This window comes from Gopherus evgoodei, chromosome 14 (genome assembly GCF_007399415.2).
Source record: "Gopherus evgoodei ecotype Sinaloan lineage chromosome 14, rGopEvg1_v1.p, whole genome shotgun sequence".
Lineage (NCBI taxonomy): Eukaryota > Metazoa > Chordata > Testudines > Testudinidae > Gopherus > Gopherus evgoodei.
This window is the reverse complement of record NC_044335.1, coordinates 1,154,512-1,180,702: the sequence shown is the minus strand read 5'-3', so window position 1 is coordinate 1,180,702 and position 26,191 is coordinate 1,154,512. Positions and strand designations below refer to the sequence as shown.

Genomic DNA, 26,191 nt, shown 5'->3' with positions numbered 1-26,191 from the left:
CTTCCGGTGCGGCGGGTCGGGATGGGGGCCGCCCGGGATGCCGAGCAGCAGCCGGGGCCGCCGGGGGGAGGGGGCCCGGAGGAGGGGGAGGGGCAGCTGGTGAGCACGGTGGGTGAGAGCGGGCGGGGGGCGGGCGGGGCAGTGGCAGGAGGGGCGGCGCCGCGCCGGGGGCCCCCGCTGTCGGGGCGGCCCGTAGGGTTCGCCCGACAGCCCAGAGCCGCCCCCCTCCCCCCCCGGCACACTCGCTCCAACCCCCCCTCTGCTCCTCCCCCCGCAGAGCCCCTGGAACATCATGATCAAGCACCGCCAGGTGCAGCGGCGGGGGCGGCGCTCGCAGATGACCACAAGGTAGGAGCTGCCCGGAGCTCGCCGTGCTGGGATCGCGCTCGGCAGCCGCTGCCCAGCCTGGCTCATCCAGACACCGGGCACTCCCGGGAGACGCCTTGGGCCCCCTGAAGGGTCTGGCTGCATCCCGAGCTGTGCAGGCACTCGGGGATTATCTCCTCCTCCTCTGGCACCCACCAGACCCGCTAAACAATAGGATTACACCCAAGCAAACGCGGTTTCATACCAGGAAGAAGCAACATTGTCTAGAGGACTGAGCAAAGGCACTGTGTATAGGAACTCAGACTTCTAATCCTAGCTCTGCCAGTAACTCCCTGTGCGGTGCTGAGCAAGGCATTTTGCTGATTTCAGTCTTGGTTTTTCTGTCTGTAAAATGGGGCTCTTTACCCAGGGAAGTAATGTGTGTAAAGTTCTTTGAAGACTGAAATGCTCTGCAATTGCTAAGTGGCGGTGGTCACTGTGAGGTGTCCCAGAGTCTAGTGGTAGCACAGGTCACTGGCTCAGCAGCCTGTTCAATCCTGGTGAATTGGAGATTCAAAAGAACATAAGAATGGTCATATTGGGTCAAACCAATGGTCCATCTAGCCCAGTATTCTGGCTTCCAACAGTGGCCAATGCCAGGTACCCCAGAGGGAACAAACAGAGAAATTATCAAGTGATCCATCCCCGTCATCCAATCCCAGCTTCTGGCAGTCCGAGGTTTAAAGGCATCCAGAGCGTGAATTTGGGTCCCTGACCATCTTGGCTAATAGTCACTGATAGACCTGTTCTCCAGGATCTTATCTAGTTCTTCTTTGAACCCAGTTATACTTTTACATCACTTGCAAACCACACTCCTCTCTAGCTGACGCTTCAAGCAGTGATGAATTCAGAGGGGTGTTGTATCCAGCACCTCTTTTCTGTTGGGAGACCTCGGTTTGGAGTCAGCGGGTAATTCTGCTGCTAGATTTGGAGTGAAAATAAGCTTGCAGCCTGTGTTGTTAGAGTTGTGTCCTTTGCAGAGGTCTGTAAACTCCAGTGGACATCCACATGGGGGAGAACATTTGGGACAGCATTGTAGAGTGGGATTCTGGGCCATAGGGATTTTCTGAGCACTGTGTGGCAGTAAGGGCAGGTGGAGTAATTTATCTCGTGTTCAGCTTTACAGATCCTGCCATCTCCATGGATTTGCTGCGAGCTGTTCTGCAGCCTAGTATCAATGAGGAGATCCAGATTGTCTTCAATAAATACATGAAGGTAAAAGCTCACTAGGAAAGGGAAATCTCTTGAGTGGACATCAGCCGTCTACCTCCAGCCTGTGCTGTTAGGCACTGACCCTGTGAAACCCAGCCCTGTCGCCCTCTGGATAAAACTGGATAAAAAGGGCAGGGAGGGCTGCTCCGTCTAACTCTGAAAGGGTCACACTCGGAGGGCTCCCAGTCCCTTCTGGAGGAGACAAAATGCACACAGTTAAGATGAAACTTTAAAAATTAGTTCTGCTGGACAACAGCAAGTGACCAGAGAGGATGGAGTCTGCTCCCAAGGGGCACGGAACTTCCTAATGGGATTGCATCCCATGTGCTCAGTGCTGATCCTAATGACCATGCGGTATTTGGTTGTTGTGACGCAGTAGGGACTGTCTGCATGGGGGATGGGAGAGCAGGGTATGACTTTAGGTGAGGGACAGGACCTGAGCCTGTAACCTGAGCCAGGAAGGAGGGTGGGTGGGAGTCAATATCTTTGCCCCGTAAGCTGGACAAGGGAAGAGAGCCTGCGGGAGAGGTTTTTAGTTTCAGTTTTGGGCTGGCTGGGAAGAGGCAGGGAACCCCAAGTCTGGGGTCTAAGATCCTTGCCCCCCAGAGGGACCTGACTAAGGGGTCCTGGTTGTACCTACAAGCCCTGCTTGGGACTGTGTTCCTGTTGTCTAATAAACCTTCTGTTTTACTGGCTGGCTGAGAGCCACGGTGAATTGCAGGAAGTGAGGGTTGCAGGGCCCGGACTCCCTCACACTCCGTGACAGTTGTAGCATGAGCAGAGGTGGCTCTTGGAGTCACCAGCCCCTGACTTTGTCCGTGCAGATGAGAGCCTAGTCCCAAGGAGGCAGCTCCCTGTGAAAAGAGGTTAGAGCAGCCAGCGTCATTCTAACCATCTCTTGGGCCCCTTCCCAGTTTTTCCAGAAGGCAGCAGTTAACGTGAGAGAGAACGTCGGTGAGGAGGTGGACCCAGAGCAGCTCATCCAGGAAACATGTCGGAGCTGCCTAGAACAGGTAGGGATGTGCTATTGCCACAAGCAGCTGGGGTCACCACCCTCTGGGAGTAGCCTTGTAAGAAAGAACTCAGGGATGGAAATATCTGCCCCACAATCTCCTGAGGATACAGAGCATCACAGGCTGGGTGCCCAAAACCTCACAGTACAAAATGTCCTTGCTAACATGCCTTTGTATCTAGGTCAGTGATACTCAGACTGAGGCTCACCAGCCACCAGTGGCTCCTTAATGCGTCTCCTGCAGCTCTTTGCATTACATGACGTGTGTGATTTAATTATTAACCAATCAGGGTGCTTTTACTGTGTTATTAAGTAGTTGTAGTTTATAAAATAATAATACATGGTCAGTCATTTTGCTCTGAGAATTATACAGTAAATGAAACAATGAATTCACATTCCTGTGGCTCTTTGGGGTAATGTTGATCGCTAATTTGGCTCCCGAACCACTGAGGTCTGAGGGGGAGCTGGTTGTATGGATCAGCCAGCAGAGGGCTGTGGTGGAAGGAACTGCATGCTCTTCTCCAGCTCATGCACACTGTGGTGATGTTGGCCTCATAAGCATGACCCAGATGAGGAGCCAGGGGTATGGAGCCAGCTCCTCTCTCACCCTTTCCCTAGTTCTATCCAAGTCTGGTTGATGCAAAGCCAACCAACAAGGAATTTCAGGGGTGAGTCTAGGCCCCCAGCAGCGCTGGGATGATCCCATCACCGCTGTAACCCAGTCAGCCTTACAGCAGCTGTGCCTGGCCAGGGGATTGGGACCTTCCCTTTCACGTCCCAACCGTGACACTGTTCTCCAGGCCTGGGGCACCTGAAGGTCAGACTATTGCCGTGTGCTCTGCATGGGGCTGCCCCTTACAGCCAGCCAGAGTCTGGCGCTGGTGCAGAACATGGCACTCGCATACTGAGCGGGGCACTTATCTGGGAGCACAGGACCCCATGCGCTGGGATTGGCACTGGCTACCCATTGGTCTCTGCAGCCCTAAATCGCCTGGGACTGGCCTTACCTCAGGGATCAACACCTCTCTCCCTGGGCCAGGCCTCCACCGCCTGTGTTGGAGAGGCACTCAAATTGGATCCCTTAGTTATAGAACAGAGAAGGCGGCTGGCAGGGCACTGCCTGTGAGGGCCCCAGGACTCTGGAACTTGCTCTCCCTGGCCTAAAATACCCAAATGTGGTGACCTTGGAGGCACAATGCCCAGTCCTCTGTTTGATGCAGGTTTGGAGGGGCTGAGGTTTTGCGGCTCAGAATGAGGAAGTGGCGAGGAGGAACCCATTGTGTAGGTGACTAACTGGCTGAGTTCCTATCTGCAAAATTATTCTAATGCTGCTGGGGTTTGGTTGTAATACTAATTATCTGTTGGGGCACCTACATTCCGGGAGAGGCGTGTCTCTGATATTAAATTTGAAGTAAATAAATCTTAATTGGATTTCACAATTTTCTGCTCATTAATAGAGAGGAGCTACAGACTCCCAGTGAATGATCAGCTTTGCCTTTCCTCAGCCAGAGTTTGCACCCTAGAGAGTTGGAGAGCACTTACTAACATGTTACATCAGAGCGGGCATGCTATGCGGGGCAACAGAAGCCACTCTCTGCACTGAAGCATATCTTAATCTTCTGAGGGCTCTGAAGTGAGGGTTAGATTTATAAATAATTATTGTACCCTCCTTTAAATCATGCCAAACAGTGTGGACTTATGGAAAATAGATCTTATGACACTAACTTGGAATTTTTTTTATGAGGTTACGAGTGTGGTTGATAAAGGGAATAGTAGAAAATCCGAGGAGTCCTTATGGCACCTTAGAGACTAATGTGCCTTATATATACTACTGTGGCTGTAGGGCATTTGACTTTGTACTGTACATTTAGAATGCTACAAAATGAACATGGTACACATGAACTGGATTCCCAAGGGGTACCTGACTGCTCTCTAATGTAAACAGGCACTCATCATCAAGCAGGTGTGCTTTTAGTGGGGTCCCGCAGGGATTAGTTCTTGGGCTCCACGCTGTTTAACATTTTTATCAATGACCTGAAAGAACCTAAAATCATCATTGATAGTCTGCAGATGACACAAAAATAGAAGAGTGGTAACTAATGAAAAGGACAAGTCACTGATGGAGCAATCTGGATCACTTGTTAAGCTGGGTGCAAGCAAACCATATGGTTCAGTGTAAACATATAAATCTAGGAATAAAGAACGTGGGCCGTGCTTACAGAGTGGGGGACTCTAGCCTGGGAAGCAGTGACTCTGAAAAAGACTTGGAGGCCTGTGTGGATAATGAGTTGAACACAAGCTCGCAGTGTGATGCTGTGGCCAGGAGGATAAATGTAATCCTTGGATGAATAAAAAGGGGGAAATCAAGTAAAGCGGTTGCATTAACTCTGTATTTGGCACTGGTTCAGCCGCTACTGTGGCCAGTTCTGATGTCCACACATCAGGAAGGATGTTGGAGACAGGGGATCCGAGATGAACTATGGGAATGATTAAAGGATTGGAAAACCTGCCTTTAAGGAACTCAATTTATTTAGCTTAAAGAGAAGGTTAAGGGGTGACTTGATCCCAGTGTATAAGGGGGGCTCTTCAGTCTAGCACAGAGACAGGCAAACTTCTTGGCCTGAGGGCCACATCGGGTTTTAGAAATCGTATGGAGGGTCAGTTAGGGGAGGCTGTGCTCCCCCAAACAGCCAGGTGTGGCCCGGCCCCGGGCCCCTATCCAGCCCCCTGCTTCTCGCCACCTAACGTGCCCTCCGGCCGGGACTTCTGCCCTATCCAACCACCCTGTTCCCTGAATGCCCCCCGGGACCCCTGCCCCATCCACACACCCCTGTCCCCTGACTACCACTGGAACCCCCACTCCTGACTGCCCTCTGCCGCCCCATGCAACCCTTCCTCTCATTCCTCACTGCCCCTCCCCAGGACCCCTGCCCCCATCCAACTACCCCTTCTCCCTGACCACCCCCGGAACCCCTGCCCCTGACTGCCCCCGCCACCCCATCCAACCCCTCCTCTCATTCCTGACTGCCCCTCCCCGGGACCCCTGCCCCATCCAACCACCCCTTCTCCCTGACTGCCCCCAGTACCCCTGCCTCTGACTGCCCCTTGCTACTCCATCCAACCCTCCTCCTTCCTGACTACCCCCCAGGACCCCAGCACCCATTCAAACCCCCCTGTTCCCCGCCCTTTGACCGTCCCGAACCCTATCCACACCCCTGCTGCCTTACCACCACCCCGAACTCCCCTGTCCTCTATCCAATGCCACCTGCTCCCTGCCCCCTTACCACGCTGCCTGGAGCACCAGTGGCTGGCGGTGCTACAGCTGTGCCACCCGGCTGGAGCCAGCCACTCCACCGTGCAGCACATAGCACCAGGGCAGGCCGCAGCTCTGCAGCTGTGCTGCCCCAGGAACTTGCAGCCCTGCTACCCAGAGCACTGCACCAGCGATGCGCCACGTTGAGGCTGCGGCGGAGGGGCCAGGAGCTTAGGGGCCGGGCAAGAGGGTCCCACAGGCCATAGTTTGCCCACCTCTGGTCTAGCAGATGAAAGTCTAATACAATCTAACAGCTGGAAGTTGAAGCGAGACAAATTCAGACTGGAAATAGGGTGCAAATTATTAACAGCGAGAGTAATTAACTATTGTGACAATATACCAAGGGTCATGGTGGATTCTCCATCACTGGACATTTTTAAATCATACGTGTATGTTTTTTCTGGAAGATCTGCTCCAGTTCAAACAAGAATTAATTCATGTAAGTTCTCTGACCTGTGTTATTTGAGTGGTCGGGGCAGTGTCAAACTAGGTGATCAGCTGGGTCCCTTCTGGCCTTTGTGACTCTGCGTTCATGTTAGTCCAGTGATTTGAGCCAGATACGCCACATGTAAAGGCTGTTAAAGAATCAAATCCATCTGTGAATTCCTCTTGGGGAAAGAACCTGTCCCACATCTAGCCTGCTTCCTGGTCCTCTTGGGGCCCCTGAAGTATAGCAGCTTCCTGGAGGCAGATAACCCTTCCCTCTCTCCCCACAGGCCAAGCTGCTGTTCTCTGATGGCAAGAAGGTGATACCCAGACTGACCCACGAGCAGCCAGTGCCAAAGGTAGAGCTGCTATCACAGAGGGTTGAACTTCAGGGACCTGCGCTGGGAGTCTGGGCTTGGGCTTCTAATTGCTTTTTCTCTAGCAGTGGCTTGGCAGAAGCTAGGAGAGGCCCACAGCAGTATTCGATTCTTACCTGCTGATAGTGATGATCAAGAAATGGAACCAGAACCTGTAATGGGGGTGGAGCAGGGATCTCCTAGCCAGTCTGTCCTTTGTAAAGCCACTTGGCTGCAGAGGAGACCTCTGTGTAAGTGGATTTCTTGCCTCTGTGTCAGTCCTACTGATGTGGAAATGGAATTGGGGAGAGTGAAGGCTGGGAAAGGAGAGGACTTGGACAGAGCAGTGAGGGGCCCAGGCCTGGTCTGTGCCTTGAGCAGGTAGAACCTCATGTGCCCATCTCTAAGGATCAGGCTGGGGTGGCTCCACCTGCTTGAGTGGCGTGCATTTCTAGGTGCAGTGGAGAAGATAGTAGTTGTCTGGGTGGCTAGAGACTGGGAAGGGAGAAGGGCTGTGTTCATCCCATTGCTAATTTCTTTGCCAGCGTGCCCGGCAGATGGAAGAGGAATCAAGTAGGCGGGGAAGCCCTGTTCCCAAAAAGGTAAGGACCATGCAAGGACTCCACCCCAACACACTGCTTCATGGGGAAGCAGAGTGGGGAGGGATAGCTCGGTGGCTTGAGCATTGGCCTGCTAAACCCAGGGTTGTGAGTTCAATCCTTGAGGGGGCCACTTAGGGATCTGGGGCAAAAATTGGTCCTGCTAGTGAAGGCAGGGGTCTGGACTTGATGACCTGTCAAGGTCCCTTCCAGTTCTAGGAGATTGGTATATCTCCTATTATTAATTATTATTATTTGGCCATCATTTCTTGTGCACGCTTCACTGGCTGCTCCCTCCCTATTGCTGAGAGAAGGCTAAGAAGGGGGCAGCCCCCAGGGCAGCCTGTGGCCCCCACTCTGCTCTGCAGTGCTGGCTATTTTGCCCTGTCTCAGCATATCTTAAAGCTGCGCTTAACAGTTTCATCATGTGGTTGGGAGAGCTGCCTTACCAGCAGGGAATAGATGTGTGCTTCTCAGGTGAGTGATCAAATGAGGGCTTTCTCTCTTGCAGAGGAAGGGGCGACCTCCAGGGCAGAGCCTGCTGAATGATCGTGGAGCTTCAGGTGTGGCCACGTAAGTGTGGAGATAAGAGGGGAGACACAGGGCTGGCTGAAGAAGGGTAGGGCAGCCCAGCTCAGCTATCTTTCTCCTGGTGTCTCGCACAAATGGATTGCCAAGTGGGCAAGATGCTTTCAGCTGAGGTTGACTCGTCCTCTCTCTGAGTCCAAGCCCTACAGGCAGGCAGCTCCAAACACGAGAGCTGCAGGGCACAAGGTTCTTGGCTGTGGTGAGATTGTGCATATGGGCAAACAGGAGGCTCAGGCGAGGGGAGTGAAGACACACATGGTCGGCTGGAGCCTGGCCACAAAGGGGTTTAAATGCAAGCTCAAATAAGCGAATGAGGAACCTGTAGATGGGAGTGCTATGACCCCACTCCATACCAGTGAGAAGGCAGCATAGTGCATATGCTGGAGACAGGAGGGCAGGGACTCAGAAGCCATAGAGAAGGAAATTGCAGTAACAGAGTTGACGAAGATTTGCCGAGAAGATGGAGACCTGCATAGAATTTGGGCCAAGTCAAGGCAGCTGCACACAGGGCCAGTGAGTCACGCAGGTGGCAATGACATTTGCAGCAATGGGGGATGCAGAGGGAAAACCCATGGTCAAGCTTGGCATTCAGGGTAGGGCCTCTGGAGGGAAATGGAAGGTCTGAGTCAAGAAGGAAGAAGAGTGTCTGGAGCTCAACTTGGGGGCTCCTCCTGGCCAAGAGAAGCATTTCTTTGTGAGACCTGCACAGCTTTTCTTCAGCTAAATGAGCCTGGTCAGTGAGGCTAGGGGGAGGGTCACGGAAGGGCCTGAAATGTGTGGCCGAGTATTGTCAAGTAAGGTTCAAGGCGGGGATCAGAGGAGCCAGGGGAGATACAAGAGAGCAGAGGGCCATGAGTCTTGTGGGACTCTGGAGAGGAGAGGGGTTCATGCGGAAGAGGATCTAGAACCAGCAAAATGGGCGCGTGGGGGTGGAGGGATATTCAGGGGTGCTCTGTCTGTCTGGAGAGGGGGAGGGGATGTATAGCCCGATCAGGAGAGCAGAATCTTTTTAGGCATAGGCAGCTTGGATTAGTGAAATCTAGGGCTGGCAAGATGACCAGCCCTCCCCACAGGGTCTGCTCCTGGCAGGCCCTTTCCTAGTGCTTTTTATCCAGGGTTGATTTCAATTCTTTTGTGGCTTCTTGGCATGAGCCCTCTGGGAATTCAGGCCTATTATGTGTTCTTTCCCCATCAGGTGGAAGCTCAAATCCTGTGAGCCAGCGCGCCGGGAGGGACCAAAGGTACAGTGTGCAGCTGGCTGTCCTTTCACTGGGCTTGGCTTGGCTCGGCTCAGTAGTGCTCCGTGCAGCCTCCCTTCTCCCCGTTGCCTTTGGCAGGGATCATCCTGCCACCTACAGGAACAGAGGCTTTACCCAGCTCTGCCACCTCCCTGCAGTGACAAAGCGGGGAGAGCAATGGGCGGGGTGGAGGCCCTCGTCTCCTGCCTCCATACCCACAGCCTGTGAGCACTCCCCAGTGCAGCCCAGGAGCTTGGAGGATGTAGACTCCTCCTGGCTATGGATGGTCTGTCCCAGAGCAGCACGTTCCGCTGGGAAGGGCAGAGAAACTCCACTACCTGTTCAATCAGTCAAGATATGAGGTGTATTTTCTCCTCCATGGAGCCCATGAGCCTGCCGCTTGTCAGCCCCACTAGAGCCAGTGGGGCCCCTGCAGGAGTTTGCCACAGAAATCTGAGGCTCAAAGTAGGGGTGCTGGATCTTTTGGGTTTCTAATCTCTGCCCCTTTTCCAATTGTTCTGTAGTGGGATCCAGCCCGGCTGACTGAGTCCACAACCTTTGTGCTGGGATCTCGAGCAAACAAGTAAGGAATTGCCCTGTGGGGTGCTGGATCTGTGCCCTGTGGTTCTGGGTGAGGGGAAGAAGGGGGCAGCGGCACTATCTCTGGGGCTGGAGCCCATGGTGCTCCTCTGACTAGTTAAATATCTCTGCACTCTGAAGCAGAGTGGGAAGGGCACTGGCTCTGGGAACAGAAGGAAGCCTCCATACATCACTCTTCAGCTGCCCCTGTGCACAGGCCTAACCCCCCTTCCCCCATCATGTTCTTGTTTCAGGGCTCTCGGAATGGGAGGAACCAGAGGGCGACTCTACATCAAACACCCCCATCTCTTTAAGGTCAGAAACATCAGCACAACGTTTCCTTTTTGGGGGTTTGCTCAGAACTTGCTTGTGACGAGGGTGGGGAATATATACTTGTGCTTGTATGTTCTATTCCCTCTCACACCCTGCTGACGTTGCTTGTCGGCTCCTGGGGCAGGGACTTGAGCACATTGTGGATGTTACCTCACAATAGATTTAAAAATTGTGTTTAAAGCTAATGTCATACACTAGACTTGCTTCCTGTGGAGTGATGAATTTGGCTGGCACAAGAGGCTCTGCTTTGAGGAGTAAGCAGGATGGTGCTGAGTCCTTATTCATAGGAAGATCTCTTACTGGGAGACGGGTTACCCCCTGGGTTTCCACAGAGAAGGACTGGGCCTGGGCTCTGTGTCCACACCCAGAAGCTGCCCCATGATGGTGATGGTATGTTGCTTGTGGTGTTCTCACCTTACTGCTCTGTTGCAGTATGCGGCTGATCCTCAAGACAAGCACTGGCTGGCAGAACAGCAGCACATGAGGGCCACAGGGGGCAAGATGGTGAGTGTGGCCGGGCCTGGCTCCTGCCACAGCCTGGGGTCTTGATGGGGACTGGGAGAGAATAGTAAAGTAAACTGGTTCAGAATTAGTGTGTGCAAATAAGCAGAACCCAGTGCAGTAAGCAGCAGGGATTCCAGGGGCCTGGGTTTGCTGATGGGCTCGTCCATACAGCAGCCCCTTTCAGAGCACCGTCTGGCAGGCCACTCTCTGCACCTTGTCACTTGCGGCTGAGATTTGGCAGCTGTTGCTTCAGCCTGGGAAATCATCAGCTTTGATGCGACTGTTATGATGATGAGGGTTTTTAAGAGTGAGCAAGGTGGAACCGTGAGATGCAGAAAACCACTTCCCCTGGACTCTCAGGAGCAATTCTGCTCACACCTGACCTGGTTTCTTTGAGGTATTGGGGGAGGGGTGCTATTTACAGAGCTAGTGCCATTACTTCATGCCAGCAGATCTCATTTCTGAGTAGCCAAGTGGAAAATCTTGTTAGCCTGTGTATGATCAACCAGAATGGCTCCTAACCATCTCTTGTTTCCCAACTGCTGCAGGCCTACCTCCTCATAGAGGAGGATATTCAGGATCTGGCTGCCAGTGATGATTACAGGTGAGGCAAGGAACCAAGACTTCAACTGTGCTGAGACCCCTGCCCTCTGCCCTTATAAAACAAGAAATGACTGGGGGAGGGGATGGGGGAGTCGCCCTGTCCCCAGGGCACAAGAGAGCGAGCAAGGTCCTGCCTAGTATTGTGCACTACCAGATGATCTCAGCATGATCTTGTGCTCAGCACCCACAACTGGGATGAGACTTCTCAGCACCCAGTGTGTGCCCACCTTGCTGCACTCTCCTGAAAATCAGACTTCTCATGGGAGCCCTGCTCTCTGGAAAATCTTACTTCAGTAGTGGGTGCTGAGCTTTCCTGAAACTGACCAGAGAGTGTCTGTGTCCCTCCCCACATGCTCACTCCTATCTCCCACTTGTTCACCAGGGGCTCTCTTGATTTGAAGCTGGAGGAACTAAAACCTTTTATCCCACCGGCATGGATGACTGAAAAGATGCAGAAATATATGGAGACACTTCGCCATGAAGGGGACTCTCAGCCTCCAGAGGGAACCCATGAAACATAAGAAACCTCACCCTCCCCGCCAAGCGGCACCCAGTCACATCCTGTCACAACGTGGACTCTCACAGGAGTTTCCCTCTCTTTCCTTACATTGTGTTCCACTGGACATGTTGGGGCTTGTGCGTTTGTTGGCCCAGGTACCAGAATGCTGCCCACAGGGAAAAGCAGTGCAGCAGCTGTGATGAAACCTCCTGAGAGCCGTTTGGGCCATTCCCCTTAGTCGGTGGTGGCTGGTAGTAAGCAAAGTCACTGGCTGCTTCCTGCTTCTCTTCAGAGCTGCACTTTTCTATTTGTGTGAACTTCCTGTTTCAGATCCTCTGTGTACAAACAGATTTGTAATAAATGCTGCTGCCAGAACCTGCCGTGCCCATGCAAAGGCAGTTACTGTGGGGGAAAATAGCTGTATTGGGAAAGAGGGACATGGAGCTGTTCCTTATACAGAGCTTATGGGGGAAGGAGTGAGAGTTTCTCCCACTTCTTGGGGCCAGGATCTGGGAAAGAACATTCGAGTTGCTACTCCTGCCTCCTCATGGAGAAGGTAGTGTCCCCATTGCTGATATAGCAGAGGGTCTAGAGTTTGAATTGCTGTGCTGCTATATTCCTCAGTGCTTTAGCCACAGCCAGTCTGCTGGCATCTATCGGCTGCTGTCATTGAAAGATGGAGTCTGCTTCCTGTTTGTGCTGAGCTGGCTCCCCTCTGTGGAGCTGTGATTTTATAGACAGAAGTGATGACTTATCCAGCACCCCACTCTGCACGTAGCTCCATAGAGCCAAGCTGCGTGAAGTTATGTCTTTTGTTGGAGGGGAGAGAGACAAGCTTTCAGGTACACAGAGCTTTCCTGCTAGGGTAACCATAGGTCCTGATTTTGGGGTCTTTTTCTTATATAGGCTTCTATTACCCCCCCCCCCCCAATTTTCACATGTGCTGTCTGGTCACCCTAGTCCCTGCCCAGGCAGTGTGGGGGGATCTCTGCCTTGTGGAGCTTGCTACCGAATAGAGAACTCAAGGGCTGCAATGGAAAACAAGCTGCTTGTGGTGCAGAGTCTGGGCTCTCTGGCACATGGCATATGGTGTTTTCTTTGTTACACGTGTGTGTTCCCTGGGGCTGGGCTGGCTGCACGGGGTGGAGGAGGCTGTAGATGCAAAGGCCCATTCAGCTGCCTAGGCCAGGCAGTGCAGGCCCAGGCTGCAAGGTGGAGCCCTGGGCTGGCCTGACCCTCTCCCAGCAGCCAGGCCCCTCCACCCTGGTCCCCAGGTAGGGTGACTGGCTGGCCTGATTTTATAGGGACAGTCCCAACACTTGGGGCTTTTTCTTACATATGCTCCTGTTACCCCCCCCCCCCGTCCCCATTTTTCACACTTGTGGCCTGGTCACCCTGTCCGTCCCTAGGCTGGGGTTCTCCCCCCACCCGCGCCCCCCAGCTGGAACTGCCGGTTACTGGCCCTTTAAGGGCCCTGCCCCGCCTCCCGGCCATGTTCGTGCGCGTCACCACTCACAGCCAATCCCGGGTAATTGACGCTCCACCGGGCCAATCCTGAGGCGATGGGGCCGGAGGCCGGTTGCCTGGGCGCCCCCGTCGAGCCGCGATTGGCTGAATCAAAAAAAACGGGCTGCTGATTGGCTGAGGGGGCTGAGGTCCGTTTCAAACGCTGGAGCGGGAGCGAGCGGCCGCGGGCACGCGGGCGGGGCCAAGTAGCGCTGCTATGGCCTCGCAGAACGCGGACCCCGCGGCGCGCCCCGGCGCCGCCCGCAAGGGGCCCGAGCCCGGCGGCAGCGCGGCCCGCGGCTCCGTGGGGAAGCGGTGAGCGGCCGGGCCGGGGAGCTGCGGGCCGGGGATCGGAGGGCCGGGCCGGGAGGGGCCGGGGCCGGGGCGCTGCGGGCCGGGAGGGGCCGGGGCGGGGATCGGAGGGCCGGGCCGGGAGGGGCCGGGGCCGGGCCGGGAGCTGCGGGTCGGTCGGGCCGGGAGCGGAGGCCCGGCCCGGGGAGCTGCGGGCTGCACCCCACTGACCCTGCCCCTCTGTCCCCGCAGGCTGCAGCAGGAGCTGCGGGCCGGGGAGCTGCGGGTCGGGGAGCTGCGGGCCGGGAGGGGCCGGGGCGGGGAGCTGCGGGCCGGGGCCGGGAGCTGCGGGTCGGGAGGGCCGGGCCGGGGCGGGGAGCTGCGGGCTGGGGCCGGGGCCGGGGCGGGGAGCTGCGGGTCGGGAGGGCCGGGGAGCGGAGGCCCGGGCCGGGGAGCTGCGGGCTGCACCCCACTGACCCTGCCCCTCTGTCCCCGCAGGCTGCAGCAGGAGCTGGTGGCGCTGATGGTGAGTGGGTGGCGCTGGGCTGGGCTGGGCCGGGGCGGGTCTCGGCCGGTCCCGCGGGGCAGGGTGGCCCCAGGCCCGCCCTGGGGGGTGGGGCCGGGGCGCTCGCTGGCTCCTAACCGGGTCCCGTCCCTGCGCAGATGGCCGGCGACAAAGGGATCTCCGCCTTCCCCGAGTCCGACAACCTCTTCCGCTGGATCGGGACCATCGATGGCGCCGCTGGGACGGTGAGCGAGGGGGCTCCGGGCTGTGCAGTGGGGCCCCGTGTGTCTGCCCGGCCTCCCTGGGGCACGGAGGGGCCTGGGTCCCTCAGGCTAACTCGCTACTTCCTCCCTCCCTGCCTGCCCAGGTGTACGAGGAGCTGAGGTATAAGCTTTCCCTGGAGTTCCCCGACGGGTATCCCTACAATGCCCCCACTGTCAAGTTCCTCACCCCCTGCTACCACCCCAACGTGGACACGCAGGGCAATATCTGCCTGGACATCCTCAAGGACAAGTGGTCTGCGCTCTACGACGTCCGGACGATCCTGCTGTCCATTCAGAGCCTGCTGGGAGGTGAGGCTGCCTGGGGATCCCCAGGGTGTCCTGTGGCTCTGAGTCCCTGGGCAGCCTCTTCTGCTCTCCTTGCTCACCCAAAGCATGTTCTTGTCCCCGGCTGGCCCATCAGCTGACCAGTATTGATTGCTTCATCATTTCCTTGTGCACCCCCATCTCTTGTCTCATCTGATACTGGGACTGTCAGGTCAGCTCCCTGGGGCAGGGACTGCTCTTTTGTTAGGTTTGTACAAGGCCTTCCTGGCTTTGTCCAGACCGGGCTTCCTAGGTGCTACCATGCTACAAATAGAATGACAGCGAGCAGGCTGGGGTGTGAGCCGGGGAGGAGGGCATTATGTGGGGAGCATGTGCTAAACACTGGTGCTAAACAACCAGTGGTGCCACTGGATGATGGAAATGCCAAAGGAGCACTCAAGGAGATGAGGACGTTGCAGAGAAACTAAATTAATTCTTTGCATCAGTTTTCATGGCTGAGGATGTGAGGGAGATTCCCAACCTGAGCCATTCTCTTTAGGTGACAGATCTGAGGAACTGTTCCAGATTGACGTTTCATCAGAGGAGGTTTTGGAACAGACTGGTAAATTAAATAGTAATATGTCACCAGAACCAGGTGGTTTTCACCCAAGAGTTCTGAAGGAACTCAAATGTGAAATTGCAGAACTACTAACTAGTCTGTAACCTATCATTAAATCAGCTTCTGTACCAGATGACTGGCAGAGAGCTAATATGACACTAATTTTTTTAAAAGAGTTCCAGAGGTGATCCTGGCAATTACAGGCCTGTAAGCCTGAATTTAGTACTGGGCAAACTGGTTGAAACTATAACAAACAATATTTATTGTCAGACATATAGATGAACATAATTTGTTGAGGAAGAGTCAACATGGTTTTAGAAAAGAGAAATCATGCCTCAGCAATCTGCTAGAATTCTTTGAGGGGGTCAACAAGCATGTGGACCAAGGGAATCCAGTGGATATAGTGTACTTAAATGTTCAGAAAGCCTTTGACAAGATCCCTCACCAAAGGCTCTTATGCAAAGTAAGCTGCCATGGGATAAGAGGGAAGGTTCTCTCAGAGACTGGTAACTGGTTAAAAGATAGGAAACAAAGGATAGGAATAAATGGTCAGTTTTCAGAATGGAGAGGTAAATAGTGGTGTCCCCCAGGGATCTGTACTGAATCCAGTCCTATTCAGCATATTCATAAATGATCTGGAAAAAAGGGGTAAACAGTGAGGTGGCAAAATTTGCATATGATACAAAACTGCTCAAGATAGTTAAGTTCCAGGCAGACTGTGAAGAGCTACAAAAGGATCTCTCAAAACTGGGTAACTGAGCAGCAAAATAGCAGATGAAGTTTAATGTTGATAAATGCAAAGTAATGCACATTGGAAAACATAATCCCAACTATACATATACAATGATGGGGTCTAATTAGCTGCTATTGCTCTCAGAGATCTTGGCATCATTATGGATAGTTCTCTGAAAACATCCACTCAATGTGCAGCAGCAGTCAAAAACGCAAACGGAATGCTGGGAATGATTAAGAAAGGGATAGATAATAGGACAGAAAATATCATGTTGCCTCTATATAAATCCATAGTATGCCCACATCTTGAATGCTGCACGCAGATGTGGTCACCCCATCTCAGAAAAGATGTATTGGAATTGGAAAAGGTTCATAGAAAGGCAACAGAAATGATTAGGGGTATGGAAGGGTTTCCATATGAGGAGAGATTAATAAGACTAGCACTTTTCACCTTGGAAAAGAGACGGCTAAAGGGAGACCTGATTGAGGTCTATAAAATCATGACTGATGTAGATAAGGAAGTGTTGTTTACTACTTCTCATAACACAATAACTAGAGGTCACCAAATGAAATTAATAGGCAGCAGGTTTAAAACAAAAGGACACATTTCTTCACACAATGCACAGTCAACCTGTGGAACTTGTTGCCAGAGGATGTTGTGGAGGCCAAAACTATAACAGGGTTCAAAAAAGAACTAGATAAGTTCATGGAGGACAGGTCCATCAATGGTTATTAGCCAGGATGGGCAGGAATGGTGTCCCTAGCCTCTGTTTGCCAGGAGCTGGGAATAAGTGACAGGGGATGGATCACTTGGTGATTCCCTGTTCTGTTCCTTCCCTCTGGGGCACCCTTGGTCTGACCCAGTATGGCCGTTCTTATGGAGTAGGGTGAGTGCGTTGCTGTTTAAGAAACAGGAGCCTCCTCTCTCCTCACACTGACCCCCTCCCCTCACATCTCCCAATCCTCAGAGCCGAACGTTGAGAGCCCCCTGAACACACACGCGGCCGAACTCTGGAAGAACCAAGCAGGTGAGTGTCTTGCATCGGGGCCCATTAGGCACCATGGCTCTGGGTTACTCCTGGCTGAGCTGCCTACAGGCCCAGCACAGGCTTACAGCTGCCCTCCAGCGCCTAGGCATAGAGAGGAGGACAGCTGCCTTCAGGCCTGTTTGGGTAACAATCACCCTCCCCAGGGACGGTACCTGATGGGAGGCCTGGGACTTGGCCACTCACTCAGCCTGGCTTCATTGCTGAGCTCTGGCCCAGTAGAGGAGGGTGTCTTCCTTCCTAGCCTGTCACAGGGTGACTTCCTCTCACCAGCTGCAGGAGCTACAATAGCCTGAGTGCAGAGAGCCCAGGGTGAACCCCTCTGTGGTCTTCTGCAGAGCCTGCCCCTCTCCAACAGCTCTCCCCTCCCTCCCCAGCCTTCAAGAAATACCTGCAGGAAACATACGCAAAGCAGGTGAAGAACCAGGAGACCTGATGCCTGTCCAAGCTGCAGCTCTTTGTCTGTCTGTCCCTGTCTGCTCCCTGGAACTGTCCTCTGACTGCTCTGTACAGGACTCTGTATCATACGCTGTTTTTAAATTAATTCTGCAGGTGGAACCCATGGTTACTATATAAATAAACTCTTTGTTTTTTAACTTTGGTTTTGCCCAGATCTTGCATTTGGCTGGGTGGTGTCTTGGGCTGCGGTGACCCTCTCTGGCCAGGCTGCCATGGAACTGAGCTCAGGGCACTTAGAACCAAGAGGGCCTGGCTTGAGGCAGCTCTCAGCTGCTGATCTCCTGCCACCTGGGGCCAGTCACACCAGCAGATGGGGATTCCAAGCCCAGATCTCTATGACCTCCAGGCACCTCCATCACCACCACTGCTGTGGGTGTGGAAATGGTTCCCTGGGGCAGGGGCACTTTGCAGGCTCTACAGGGAATGAACACAAGTGAGAGAACAACGGGGTTTATTAATCCCCCAACAGTCTCCTCTGCCGTGACTCCCTCCAGGGCTGGGGGGCTCTTCACCACCCTGCAGTGCTCCCCTACCTTGCCACCACTGTCCTACGTGCTCACTGAGCTGACTGCCCTGCTGGCAGGGGAGCCCTCAGCCAACCTGTTCCTACCCCAAGCTAGAGCACCTCTTCCTGGTTTTCCCCGCTGGACTCCATGTGCTCAAAGAAACTTGCCTTTCTGGACTGCTGGGGCCGAGGGTCCCTGTTCTGGGTCTTCTCCTGGGGCAAGCAAAGTCCTGCCCCTTTGCATGGGGGGCTGGTCATGACAATGTACAGCAGAGTGTGGGCCAGCCCGGACGCTGCCCGCAGCACCCTGGGCCACCTGCCTCCTCTGCAGCCTGTCTCTCGCTGCACGACCCCTCTGCCTCAAAGGCCAAGCTGCTTTCAGCCCCGGCCTCTTCTGTGGCCTCCACTGTCCAGACAGGGACATTGACTCTGGTCTCCATCTCCAGCAGCATGGTCCCCACATGCTCAATCTGCTCCTCCAGGCCAGGGGCAGCACCTAGCTGCTCTGTGCTCCTGGCACCCTTGCGGCTTGGCCTCCTCCAGGGCTTGTGCCCTCCATCTGTGGCCTTCCCTGTGACTCCAGTGCTCAGCAGCTGCACCCCCTGCCCCTGCAGGGGGAAGAGTTGGCAGAGATTATGGGCCCTGTGCAGGTGTTGGTGGAAGAGCTCCAGAGCTGACAGGGACAGCACCCACAGCCTCTCCAGCTCCTGCCGCTCCTCTGGGCTGGCCAGGGGCTGCCTCAGCCTGGCTAGAAGCATGTTCCGCAGGCCTGCAGGGAGACGTGCAATCAGTGTTACCATCCCTGGGAGGGAAGCGAGCAGAGCAGAGCACAGCACCGGATGGGCTCGAGTGGAAGGTAACCAAACAGCTTCCCTAGCAGTAAGCCAGCTGAGAATATCCTGAGGGCCAAACCGTGAGCCCTGAGTGCCAGCCGTGTGCTTCTCCAGTGGCCTTGCCCAAGACAGCCATGTGGTGTGTTCTCACCCAGGGCTGTGGTCCCATGCACACCCTCACAGGCAGAGAACTCTGCTCCCAGCTGCCAGGTAGGTCTAATGGGGTGAGGGGCAGTGGGAGGAGATTAAACAACCTCCCCACGGCCCCCAGAGGGATGAGCCCTGGATCAATGCCCCACCTGAGCTCAAGGAGCTCCCTTACCTGGAAATGGGAGCTGGCTGTTACTCTCCAGGGGGACAAGGCAGTGGCTCTCAGAACTGCCCATTACTGCTACTAGTGACAGTCCTGGCTCTGGGGCAGAAGATGCGGGACAAGAGGGAGGTGGGCCTCGGGAGCCGGCTCCCATTTGAATGCAGAGGAAAGCAGGAGCTGGCCATGGGCAGGGTGGTCTGTGCGCTCTGCTAGACCAGCCCCAGCTGTGCGAGCGCTGTAGCCCCAGGCCTGGGGAAGAACAGGTGCCCAGTGCACAGCCCCTGTGCAGTGAGCACCCAGGGGCTGGGCTGGACTGGATGCTGCTGTGCCCTTCAGCTGGGAGCATTGGCCGTGGGGCAGCCACAGGCAGGACAGCATGGCTTCATCCCCCCCTCCCTGTCCCCGTTGCCCTGCTCCTGGCAGGCAGTCACCAGCTGATAACGGGCTGGGCTCAGTTCCTTACCCTTGCTGAGCTCGTGCGCCTCCTTGCTCTGCTCCTGCAGCTCCTCCCGCAGCCGGGGCGAGTCAGCCATAGCCCCCAGCTGCAGCACCAGCTGTCTGTGCCACACAATGACTGTGCTCAGGGAGGTGTAGGTGGCTTCACACTCCCTCTTCACCTCCCCCATGTTCTGGGAGTCGGGCACATGGGACATCTGCCAAGGCAGGGACCCTGCTGCTGGGTGCTCCCTCTCCAGCACCCGCATGCAGCCCAGCCAGGACCTGCTCCACCAGGGCCTCAGCTGTGCGTGGCTTGCTCCAGTGCCTGCTGGTGGACGGGAACACGGCACCAGCCGGTGGGTTGGGCTGCACAGCAGGCTGGTGCTGGGGCCTGCTGTCGACGTGGGGTCCTCCACACCTGGGTGTAGCCAGGGGGGCTGTGCCCCAAAGGGCTCTCTCTTCCACTCGGGGCCTCGTGCAGGCTGGGGCCTGCTGTTGTCTGTGATGAAGGACCCCTCTTGTCAGCTCCAGCTGTTCTCCAAATGGGAAGGCGGCTTGTGCCGAAGCTGTCGGCACTCTGGAGGAGCCGGACTCTCCCACGCACCAGCACCAGTCCTGTCACCGCAATGCTATGCAGTTCTCTCGGTGGGAACAGACCTGAGCCAGCGCTGCCAGTCCTGCAAACTCTGGCTGTCGGCGCCGCCACAGCCCGCTCCCTCGCTCCCCTCTCCGTACTGGAGTCTCCTCTGGCGGGGCTAGGCTGAGCCTGAGGCAGATTGTTAGGGGCGGGCTCTGGGGTCCCAGGGGAGCTGCAGCAGGTCTAGGCAGGCAGCCAAGAGGCACCACTGGGCATGGCGCTGCCTCGCTGTTTTCCATGGGTGGGTTTAGCCCAGGAGGCCGGAGGGGGAGTCCTGGCTTGGGGGCTCCCAAAGTTGCATCTTCTCCTAGCTGGGAATGTGTCTCGGGCTGCCGTGGCCTGTGCTTGTGGCTCCGGGCTCCCTGGTTGTGGGATCCCACCTGCTGATGGGTTCAGGGGGCATCGCTATGGGCAGCAGGCCCAGACCCCTGGCCCAGGGCCTGCCCCAGTCTGGCTGTCTGCCGCCTCACCCTGAATGATTAAGGGGCTGTTGAAAGTGATCCTCTAAAGCATGAAGCCCCTCCTGGGGGGAGGCAGTGCCCCGCTGCCTGGGCCATGGTCGTGCATGTGGCCCTGCAGCACAGGGGCTGGCCCAAGCCTCCTTGGGGTGGGGCCGGCAGCCCGAGCTGTGATGGCTCTGGTGAGTGGAGCAGAAGCTGTTCCTGGAAGGGAGAGCAGAGGGGGCCCTGACGTGCGATCACCATGCAGCTTCTCTGCTATGCCAGGCTAGTGATGGCTGCCGAGGTCCCTGGCTTGGAGGGGCTCAGTGTGACTCACCCCCCAGAATAACAGCGCCCCCATGTTCCTAGCCCCTGTGCCCTGTGCGCCAGTCCTGCCCTGAGGTAAAGGGATTCCTCGGTGGTGCCCTGGTCCCGGGCCCTGCCCCTCCGGCTGACCCTGCAGCCCCACAAGGGAGGGCCTGGGTTGCTGCTTGGTTCCTGCACCACAGCCCCCGTGAGGTGCAGAGAGCTGCCAGTGAGCGAGCTCCTCCCCTGCGGAAAATCTGAGCTCACTGTTGGCCTGGTCCCCAGTGGCCATGTGGGAAAGGCAGCCCAGAGTGCAACCCCCTGGGCCCCCCAGTCAGCATGAGCCCAGCTGCTCCCTGCGTGCACAGGCAGCCCAGCTGAGACCACTGCTTCTGTGACCCGTGCCTGCCTGGCACTAACCCAGGCTGCAAGCCCGGGGGCAGGGACCACTTGTCAGGAGATGGCAGCAGTGTGTGGCACAATGGCCCTTCTTGCTGAGTGGAGCGCCAGGTGCTGCTCTGAGCGGTTACCAAGCGCTGTAGGAGGGCTGGACCGGCCACACGTGCTCATACGCACCCCAGGCCCTGGCAACACTCCCCCCACTCCCCTTCCCTGCCCCAACTCCAGTGACATGCGCCAAGGCCCGGACAGCTCCTTCAGTGTCATGCCCACATCCCCCCACCTGCTTCCTGCAGACTCCTCCCTGCTTGCCTGTGCTGGGGTCTCTGGCCAGAGGGTCCCCCGCCTGCTCCACTCCCCGTATCAGAGCCAGCTAGAATCCAGGCTCCAGCAGGTTCAAACCTTTGACCCTTTTAATGAGGCTTCAATACTATACACAGCGTTTACAGATGGGGGAAAGGCTCTTTCCAGCCATGTGAGAGGTGAGTCCACAGCCCACCAGCCCCGGGGCACGGCCACAAGGGAGCCAGTCTCAGGGAGCAGTGGAACTGTACAAAGTGAGCGCTTCACAGGGCAGGGGAGACCAGGTGCTCTGGCTGGAGGCTGCTCCCAAAGTGGGCTTGGCTTGGCTGTGCGGCCATGGAGCAGGGCCTGGCTTGCAGGAACGTCGGTCCTTTACTGCACACCTTCCATCATCTTCAGGAACTCTGCAGACAAGCAGCCAGACACCTGGTCAGTGCCGGGCGGGTGCGGGTTGGGGAGGGGTTGCTGGGAGCTCAGGGGCTGGGTTGGGGATGGTGGGGGTGCACCTGTGACAAAATGGGACCATTCTTAATGGCTCCTCTGAATACTGTGTGGGGGCCTCAGTTTCTGGCCGACACTCTGTCTCCTGGCAACTAATGGCCCGGGCCCTTCCCCATTGCAAGGGGATGCTAAAGGTGTGGGAGAACAAAGAGGTCAGGTGACCTCCTGGCCTAGGAAAGAGACAAAGGCCAGAGAGGAGGGGCTGAAGGGGGTTTCAGTTTGGGGCTGGCTGGGGACGGGAAGTGAGGGCAGACGGGGTGGTCTGGCTCACTGGGCCCCAGAATGGCCATGGCTGAGGGATCCCGTTCTGTGTACCTACAAGCTCTGTTTTAGATTGTTCCTGTCATCGAATAAACCTCAGTGTTACTGGCTGGCTGAGAGTCACGTCTGACTGCAAAGTGGGGGTGCAGAACCCGGTGGCTTCCCCAGGACCCCGCTGGGGCGGGCTCGCTGTGGGAAGCGCACGGAGGGGCAGAGGATGCTGAATGCTCCAAGGAGAGACCCAGGAGGTGAAGCCGTGTGAGCTTCTTGCCCTGAACAAGTCTGCTCCAAGGGAGAGGAGGCTCCCCAAAGTCCTGACTGGCTTGGTGGGGAGCAGTCCAGAGCATCGCCTGGGGACTCTGTGACAGCACCACACCCATCATGCAGCACAACGCTCACAAACATCCCCATGCGCTGGACTATCAGGTACCCTGGCCCCAGCACCCAACTGTGACATCCCTCAGCTCAGTGGAGAGGTTGGGGAGATGGAGCTCTTGGGGCTTAGGAGAGCTCTGAGCACAGATCCTTCTGGGCAGCCCCACAAAGCCTGGGTGAGGGAGCCCTGGGCCTCACCATCAAAGTCGATGCGTCCATCATTGTTTTTGTCCCCGTCTTTCATGAGCTCCTCAATCTCCTCCTCAGTCACGCTCTCCCCAGAGGCTCGGAAAATCTCGGTCAGCTCCTCGGCATCGAGGTACCCATCTGCGTTCCTGTGGGGGAGGGCATGCGGCTCTGAGCGGGGCCGGGTGGGCGGGCGGAGAGCAGGGGCTGCAGGGGACTCTGGGCCTCCAGCCTGGCCCCTGCTCTAGCAGCCAACGCAGGAGCCTGGATGACTCAGGCTCAGAGGGAACTTGGGGCAGAGATGGGCATCCCCTGGGCTGAGAGAGAGGCAGCAACATCACTCATGGGATAGAGGTCGGTGGCCATGGGGGAGGCAGCCTGGTGAATGGCCACTGGGCCAGGGACCTTCCTGCAGCCTGCGGGGGCAGCAGGACTCAGAAGAATTCAGCAGTGATGTGAACCCCCCACGCTGAGCTGAGCTGAGCTGGGCTCCACTGCAGGTCTCCGCCCCCATCTGCGCAGGGGGAGATGCGTGTCCCCCAAGCCAGGCCGGTGGGGCTGGGCCCAGGCCATGCTGACTCACTTGTCGAAGACGCGGAAGCACTCTGCCAGCTCCTCCTCCGACTTGCCCTTGGCATCCTCCTTCATCTGCCGCACCATCATGACCAGGAACTCTTCGAAGTCAATGGTGCCACTGCCTGCGGGAAGAAGCCGCCCCAAGGTCAGGAACCACCAGTCCCGGCCCCACCCCCAGCGACTGGTCCAAGAGGAAGACACTGCTCACCATCTTCATCCACCTCCTCAATGATGGCATCCAGTTCCTCCTTGGTGGGGGTCTGCCCCAGCATGCGCATGACGGTGCCCAGCTCCTTGGTGCTGATGTCCCCGCCGCCATCCGCGTCGAACATGTCGAAGGCGGCCTTGAACTCTGCAGGACAGGGCTGAGTTAGCAGAGTGATCCTCAGCTCTGCCCAGCGCCCATTGCCTCTGAGCCCCTGGCATCCCCCAGTGCCCTCCCAGGCTTGGGAGTAGGATGTGCTGGTCAGGTCTATCACCCTCTTCCCTTCCCAGGAGAGGGCAGGTCCTGGGGGAGTCCTGGGGGCAGGTCCCCCTTCAGAGTCACCCTGGGTCAGCAGCTCCTGTCCTTTCCCCTCTCTGCGGGGAGCTCTGACAGCCCCTCCTGCCCTGTGCCCAGAGGGGCTCGGTTACACTCACCCGCAATCATTTCCTCGCTGAGGAAGGACCGCGCTTCTGCCTGCTGGTCCGTCGTCTGCAAGGTAAACAAAACAGCTGCTCACCCAGAGCTCCAGCCCGGGCCTTGCCACCTCTTCTCACAGCAGGCAGGGAGCTGCCAGGTCTGTCTCCTCTCTGCAGCAGGGTGCAAGCAAGGCGGGTCCCTGAGCCACCCAGACCCCAAGGCTGAGCACTGCCACCCACCCCCAGCACCTGAGCTCAGAGCCATGCACTCTGGGCTCGGTCGCACGTCCCAGAGCCCTGCCACAGAGCACCTGCCACCCAGGCCACTGCTCACCATGGTCCATGGGCATCTGGGTGCAGGGCGTGTGCCAGGGAAAGGCAGGCGTGGGCGTGTTACATACGTGATTTACACGGACTATCAGCACTTCACAAGCGTTGTTAGCTGTGCACCGTCCTGGGAGGTCCCCAGCCAACCTCCGTGGGGAGGCCCCGTCTGACCTGCCGAGCATCTGGTGAGCTCCGTAGCTGGCTCCAAGATCCTGCAGGCTGCGGGGAGGGGCCTGCATGAACAGGCCACTCATGGCCACTTGCTGCTGCTGGAACCTGGGTCCCTCCTTGCCATGACCTGCTCTCAGGCTTAGGTCCAGGGGCAGCTCCCCCACTTCCCACAATCCTTTGCCCTGCTGGTGCACATGGTCGTGTCCCCCCCCCCACCCCAGAGTCCTCTCCCTCTCTGGGTCATTGGGATTGGGGGGAGCAGCCTCGAGGCCGGGCATGAGCCTGAGCGCCCGGCTCCCAGCTCTCACTAGCCCAGGCCAGGCTGCTCCATCGACACCAGCAGCAGGACCTGCGTGCTTGGCGTTCCCAGATCTGGACGCATGCATCTATTCTTAGCAGAGACTCAGCTCCCTTTTAGGGGAGCAGCGGGACGCCAGGCCCACGCACCTGTTGGGAATCGGATTGAGTTACTCCTTGAGGGCCAGGCCCAAGCAGCTGGCGGGAGCTTGCAGGCCTGCAGACGGGTGTCTTATGACTCAGAGCTCAGCTTACTGGCCAGCCTGTGCTCAATGCTGCTCCTGAATCCCAGCCAGACCTCCGCTTCCTTGGAGCCGAAACGCAGCCTCCTGCCCCCCAGTGCAGCACTGACCCACCCAAGTGACTGGATGCTAGGACGCCAGGGTCCCTGTGCAGGACAGGGGCTGCCTCAGGGCTTCCTCTCTCGGCTGAGTGAGATGGGAGCAGCCCCTGCCCATTCTTCACCCAGCCCTCCTGACCCCTTAGAACCCGTGCCCTGTTCCACACCCCTGGCTCAGCACTATTCAGGGGCGGGGGGGGGGCCAGTATGGGACAACTCTGCAAATTGCAGCATCATCACCTTGTTTTCCTAAATGCTCCCCCACCACCAGCACATCCCCCACAGGCACCTTGGCCCTACAGCCTCAATCCTCCTTCATCTCATACAACCAGCCCAACCGACGTCAGCCCTGCTAACGCTCTGATTGGGAGCCGCCCTGTGCTCAGCGCTGTCGCCCGCGTGCATGATCCCATGGGCAGTGGCATCTCCTGAAGCATAACCGCTGCCCTGCAGGACTTGACCGTCCCGTGGCTCCTGTGCCAGCCTCTCCAATGGGCCTGAGCTGGCCATCTCCCACCGGGGGAACGTGCCTCCACCACGCACACATGCCCTCACAGTCCAGCCCAGCTCCTGCTCCCGGACATCAGACTCTGAAAGCACAAGCCCTTGGCCCCTGCTGTAGGGGGGCCTCCTGCAGGGCCTGGCCCCAGGCTGCTCTATAGGCTGCCAGGCCATTCTCACACAGGCTCTTACCATGCTGGCTGTTCACCCCGCAGAGCCCACAGACCAGAGTCACCACGACCTGCAACACACAGACCCCAGGAGCTTCCCCTCCACCCCTGGCCCCCCAATTTGTACTGTCCTCGCCCAGCACGCTGCCTCCCAGCACCACACCATTGGGTGTCACCGGGTGCTGCTCCCACAACAGCCTATCAGCTGCCTCCCGTTAGCCCTCACCCCCTGATTGGTGGCAGGGCCATTTTACCTAATTTAGCAAAAGCTTGATTGGCCAAGTCGTGGGGATTAGGAGCAGGTCAGGGAGTCGAGCGAGGAATTCGACCCTTCCAGGGAGCAGAACACTGGAGACTCGGCTTCTCCCTCCTGCATGG

The 26,191-nt window shown here is 56.8% G+C and overlaps 4 protein-coding genes across 7 annotated transcripts; 2 read left to right on the top strand and 2 right to left on the bottom strand.

The window, feature by feature from the left end:
• DNTTIP1 (deoxynucleotidyltransferase terminal interacting protein 1) lies at positions 1–12,003 on the top strand. 3 transcript variants are annotated; one of them, XM_030533326.1, is made up of 13 exons: positions 1–6; positions 278–348; positions 1,485–1,581; positions 2,493–2,591; positions 6,620–6,688; positions 7,231–7,287; positions 7,796–7,857; positions 9,068–9,113; positions 9,635–9,693; positions 9,944–10,004; positions 10,455–10,526; positions 11,075–11,130; positions 11,512–12,003. In XM_030533326.1, exons 2-13 carry the CDS (start codon positions 293–295, stop codon positions 11,648–11,650), a joined length of 873 nt encoding a protein of 290 aa, XP_030389186.1. In that variant the 5' UTR covers positions 1–6; positions 278–292; the 3' UTR covers positions 11,651–12,003. The 3 variants fall into 3 exon arrangements, with proteins under 3 accessions (XP_030389186.1, XP_030389184.1, XP_030389185.1); XM_030533324.1 differs by lacking the exon at positions 1–6 and adding an exon at positions 22–108; XM_030533325.1 differs by lacking the exon at positions 1–6 and adding an exon at positions 25–99.
• Positions 12,004–13,351: 1,348 nt separating this feature from the next.
• UBE2C (ubiquitin conjugating enzyme E2 C) lies at positions 13,352–17,455 on the top strand. Of its 2 annotated transcripts, none has more exons than XM_030533771.1 (6): positions 13,352–13,449; positions 13,924–13,951; positions 14,089–14,175; positions 14,298–14,502; positions 16,777–16,836; positions 17,232–17,455. In XM_030533771.1, the coding sequence occupies exons 1-6, from the start codon at positions 13,352–13,354 to the stop codon at positions 17,288–17,290; spliced, it is 537 nt and encodes a 178-aa protein (XP_030389631.1). In that variant the 3' UTR covers positions 17,291–17,455. The 2 variants fall into 2 exon arrangements, with proteins under 2 accessions (XP_030389631.1, XP_030389632.1); XM_030533772.1 differs by lacking the exon at positions 13,352–13,449 and adding an exon at positions 13,657–13,711.
• Positions 17,456–17,531: 76 nt separating this feature from the next.
• On the bottom strand, positions 17,532–20,100 carry LOC115635299 (regulator of G-protein signaling 9-binding protein-like). Its single transcript, XM_030533770.1, has 2 exons — positions 19,428–20,100; positions 17,532–18,587 (listed from the first exon to the last, which is right to left on the bottom strand). The coding sequence occupies exons 1-2, from the start codon at positions 19,666–19,668 to the stop codon at positions 18,073–18,075; spliced, it is 756 nt and encodes a 251-aa protein (XP_030389630.1). The 5' UTR covers positions 19,669–20,100; the 3' UTR covers positions 17,532–18,072.
• A 1,479-nt stretch (positions 20,101–21,579) lies between these two features.
• TNNC2 (troponin C2, fast skeletal type) lies at positions 21,580–25,942 on the bottom strand. The gene is made up of 6 exons (XM_030533215.1): positions 25,836–25,942; positions 24,026–24,080; positions 23,595–23,738; positions 23,394–23,508; positions 22,823–22,959; positions 21,580–21,891 (listed from the first exon to the last, which is right to left on the bottom strand). Exons 1-6 carry the CDS (start codon positions 25,836–25,838, stop codon positions 21,860–21,862), a joined length of 486 nt encoding a protein of 161 aa, XP_030389075.1. The 5' UTR covers positions 25,839–25,942; the 3' UTR covers positions 21,580–21,859.
• Positions 25,943–26,191: the final 249 nt, after the last annotated feature.

What these genes read in the sequence shown, in the direction of transcription:
- DNTTIP1 (XM_030533324.1), top strand. Translation starts at nt 22, where the DNA reads ATGGGGGCCGCCCGGGATGCCGAGCAGCAGCCGGGGCCGCCGGGGGGA. An exon ending in CTGGGATCTCGAGCAAACAA is followed by an intron (nt 9,694 to 9,943) that starts GTAAGGAATTGC and finishes TTCTTGTTTCAG; the next exon opens with GGCTCTCGGAATGGGAGGAA. An exon ending in GGGCCACAGGGGGCAAGATG is followed by an intron (nt 10,527 to 11,074) that starts GTGAGTGTGGCC and finishes CAACTGCTGCAG; the next exon opens with GCCTACCTCCTCATAGAGGA.
- UBE2C (XM_030533771.1), top strand. Translation starts at nt 13,352, where the DNA reads ATGGCCTCGCAGAACGCGGACCCCGCGGCGCGCCCCGGCGCCGCCCGC. An exon ending in TCGATGGCGCCGCTGGGACG is followed by an intron (nt 14,176 to 14,297) that starts GTGAGCGAGGGG and finishes CTGCCTGCCCAG; the next exon opens with GTGTACGAGGAGCTGAGGTA. An exon ending in CATTCAGAGCCTGCTGGGAG is followed by an intron (nt 14,503 to 16,776) that starts GTGAGGCTGCCT and finishes CCCAATCCTCAG; the next exon opens with AGCCGAACGTTGAGAGCCCC.
- LOC115635299 (XM_030533770.1), bottom strand. Translation starts at nt 19,668, where the DNA reads ATGCGGGTGCTGGAGAGGGAGCACCCAGCAGCAGGGTCCCTGCCTTGG. An exon ending in GGCGCACGAGCTCAGCAAGG is followed by an intron (nt 18,588 to 19,427) that starts GTAAGGAACTGA and finishes GTCTCCCTGCAG; the next exon opens with GCCTGCGGAACATGCTTCTA.
- TNNC2 (XM_030533215.1), bottom strand. An exon ending in CAGCGAGGAAATGATTGCGG is followed by an intron (nt 23,739 to 24,025) that starts GTGAGTGTAACC and finishes CCTGTCCTGCAG; the next exon opens with AGTTCAAGGCCGCCTTCGAC. An exon ending in TGGACGCATCGACTTTGATG is followed by an intron (nt 21,892 to 22,822) that starts GTGAGGCCCAGG and finishes GCTTGTCTGCAG; the next exon opens with AGTTCCTGAAGATGATGGAA.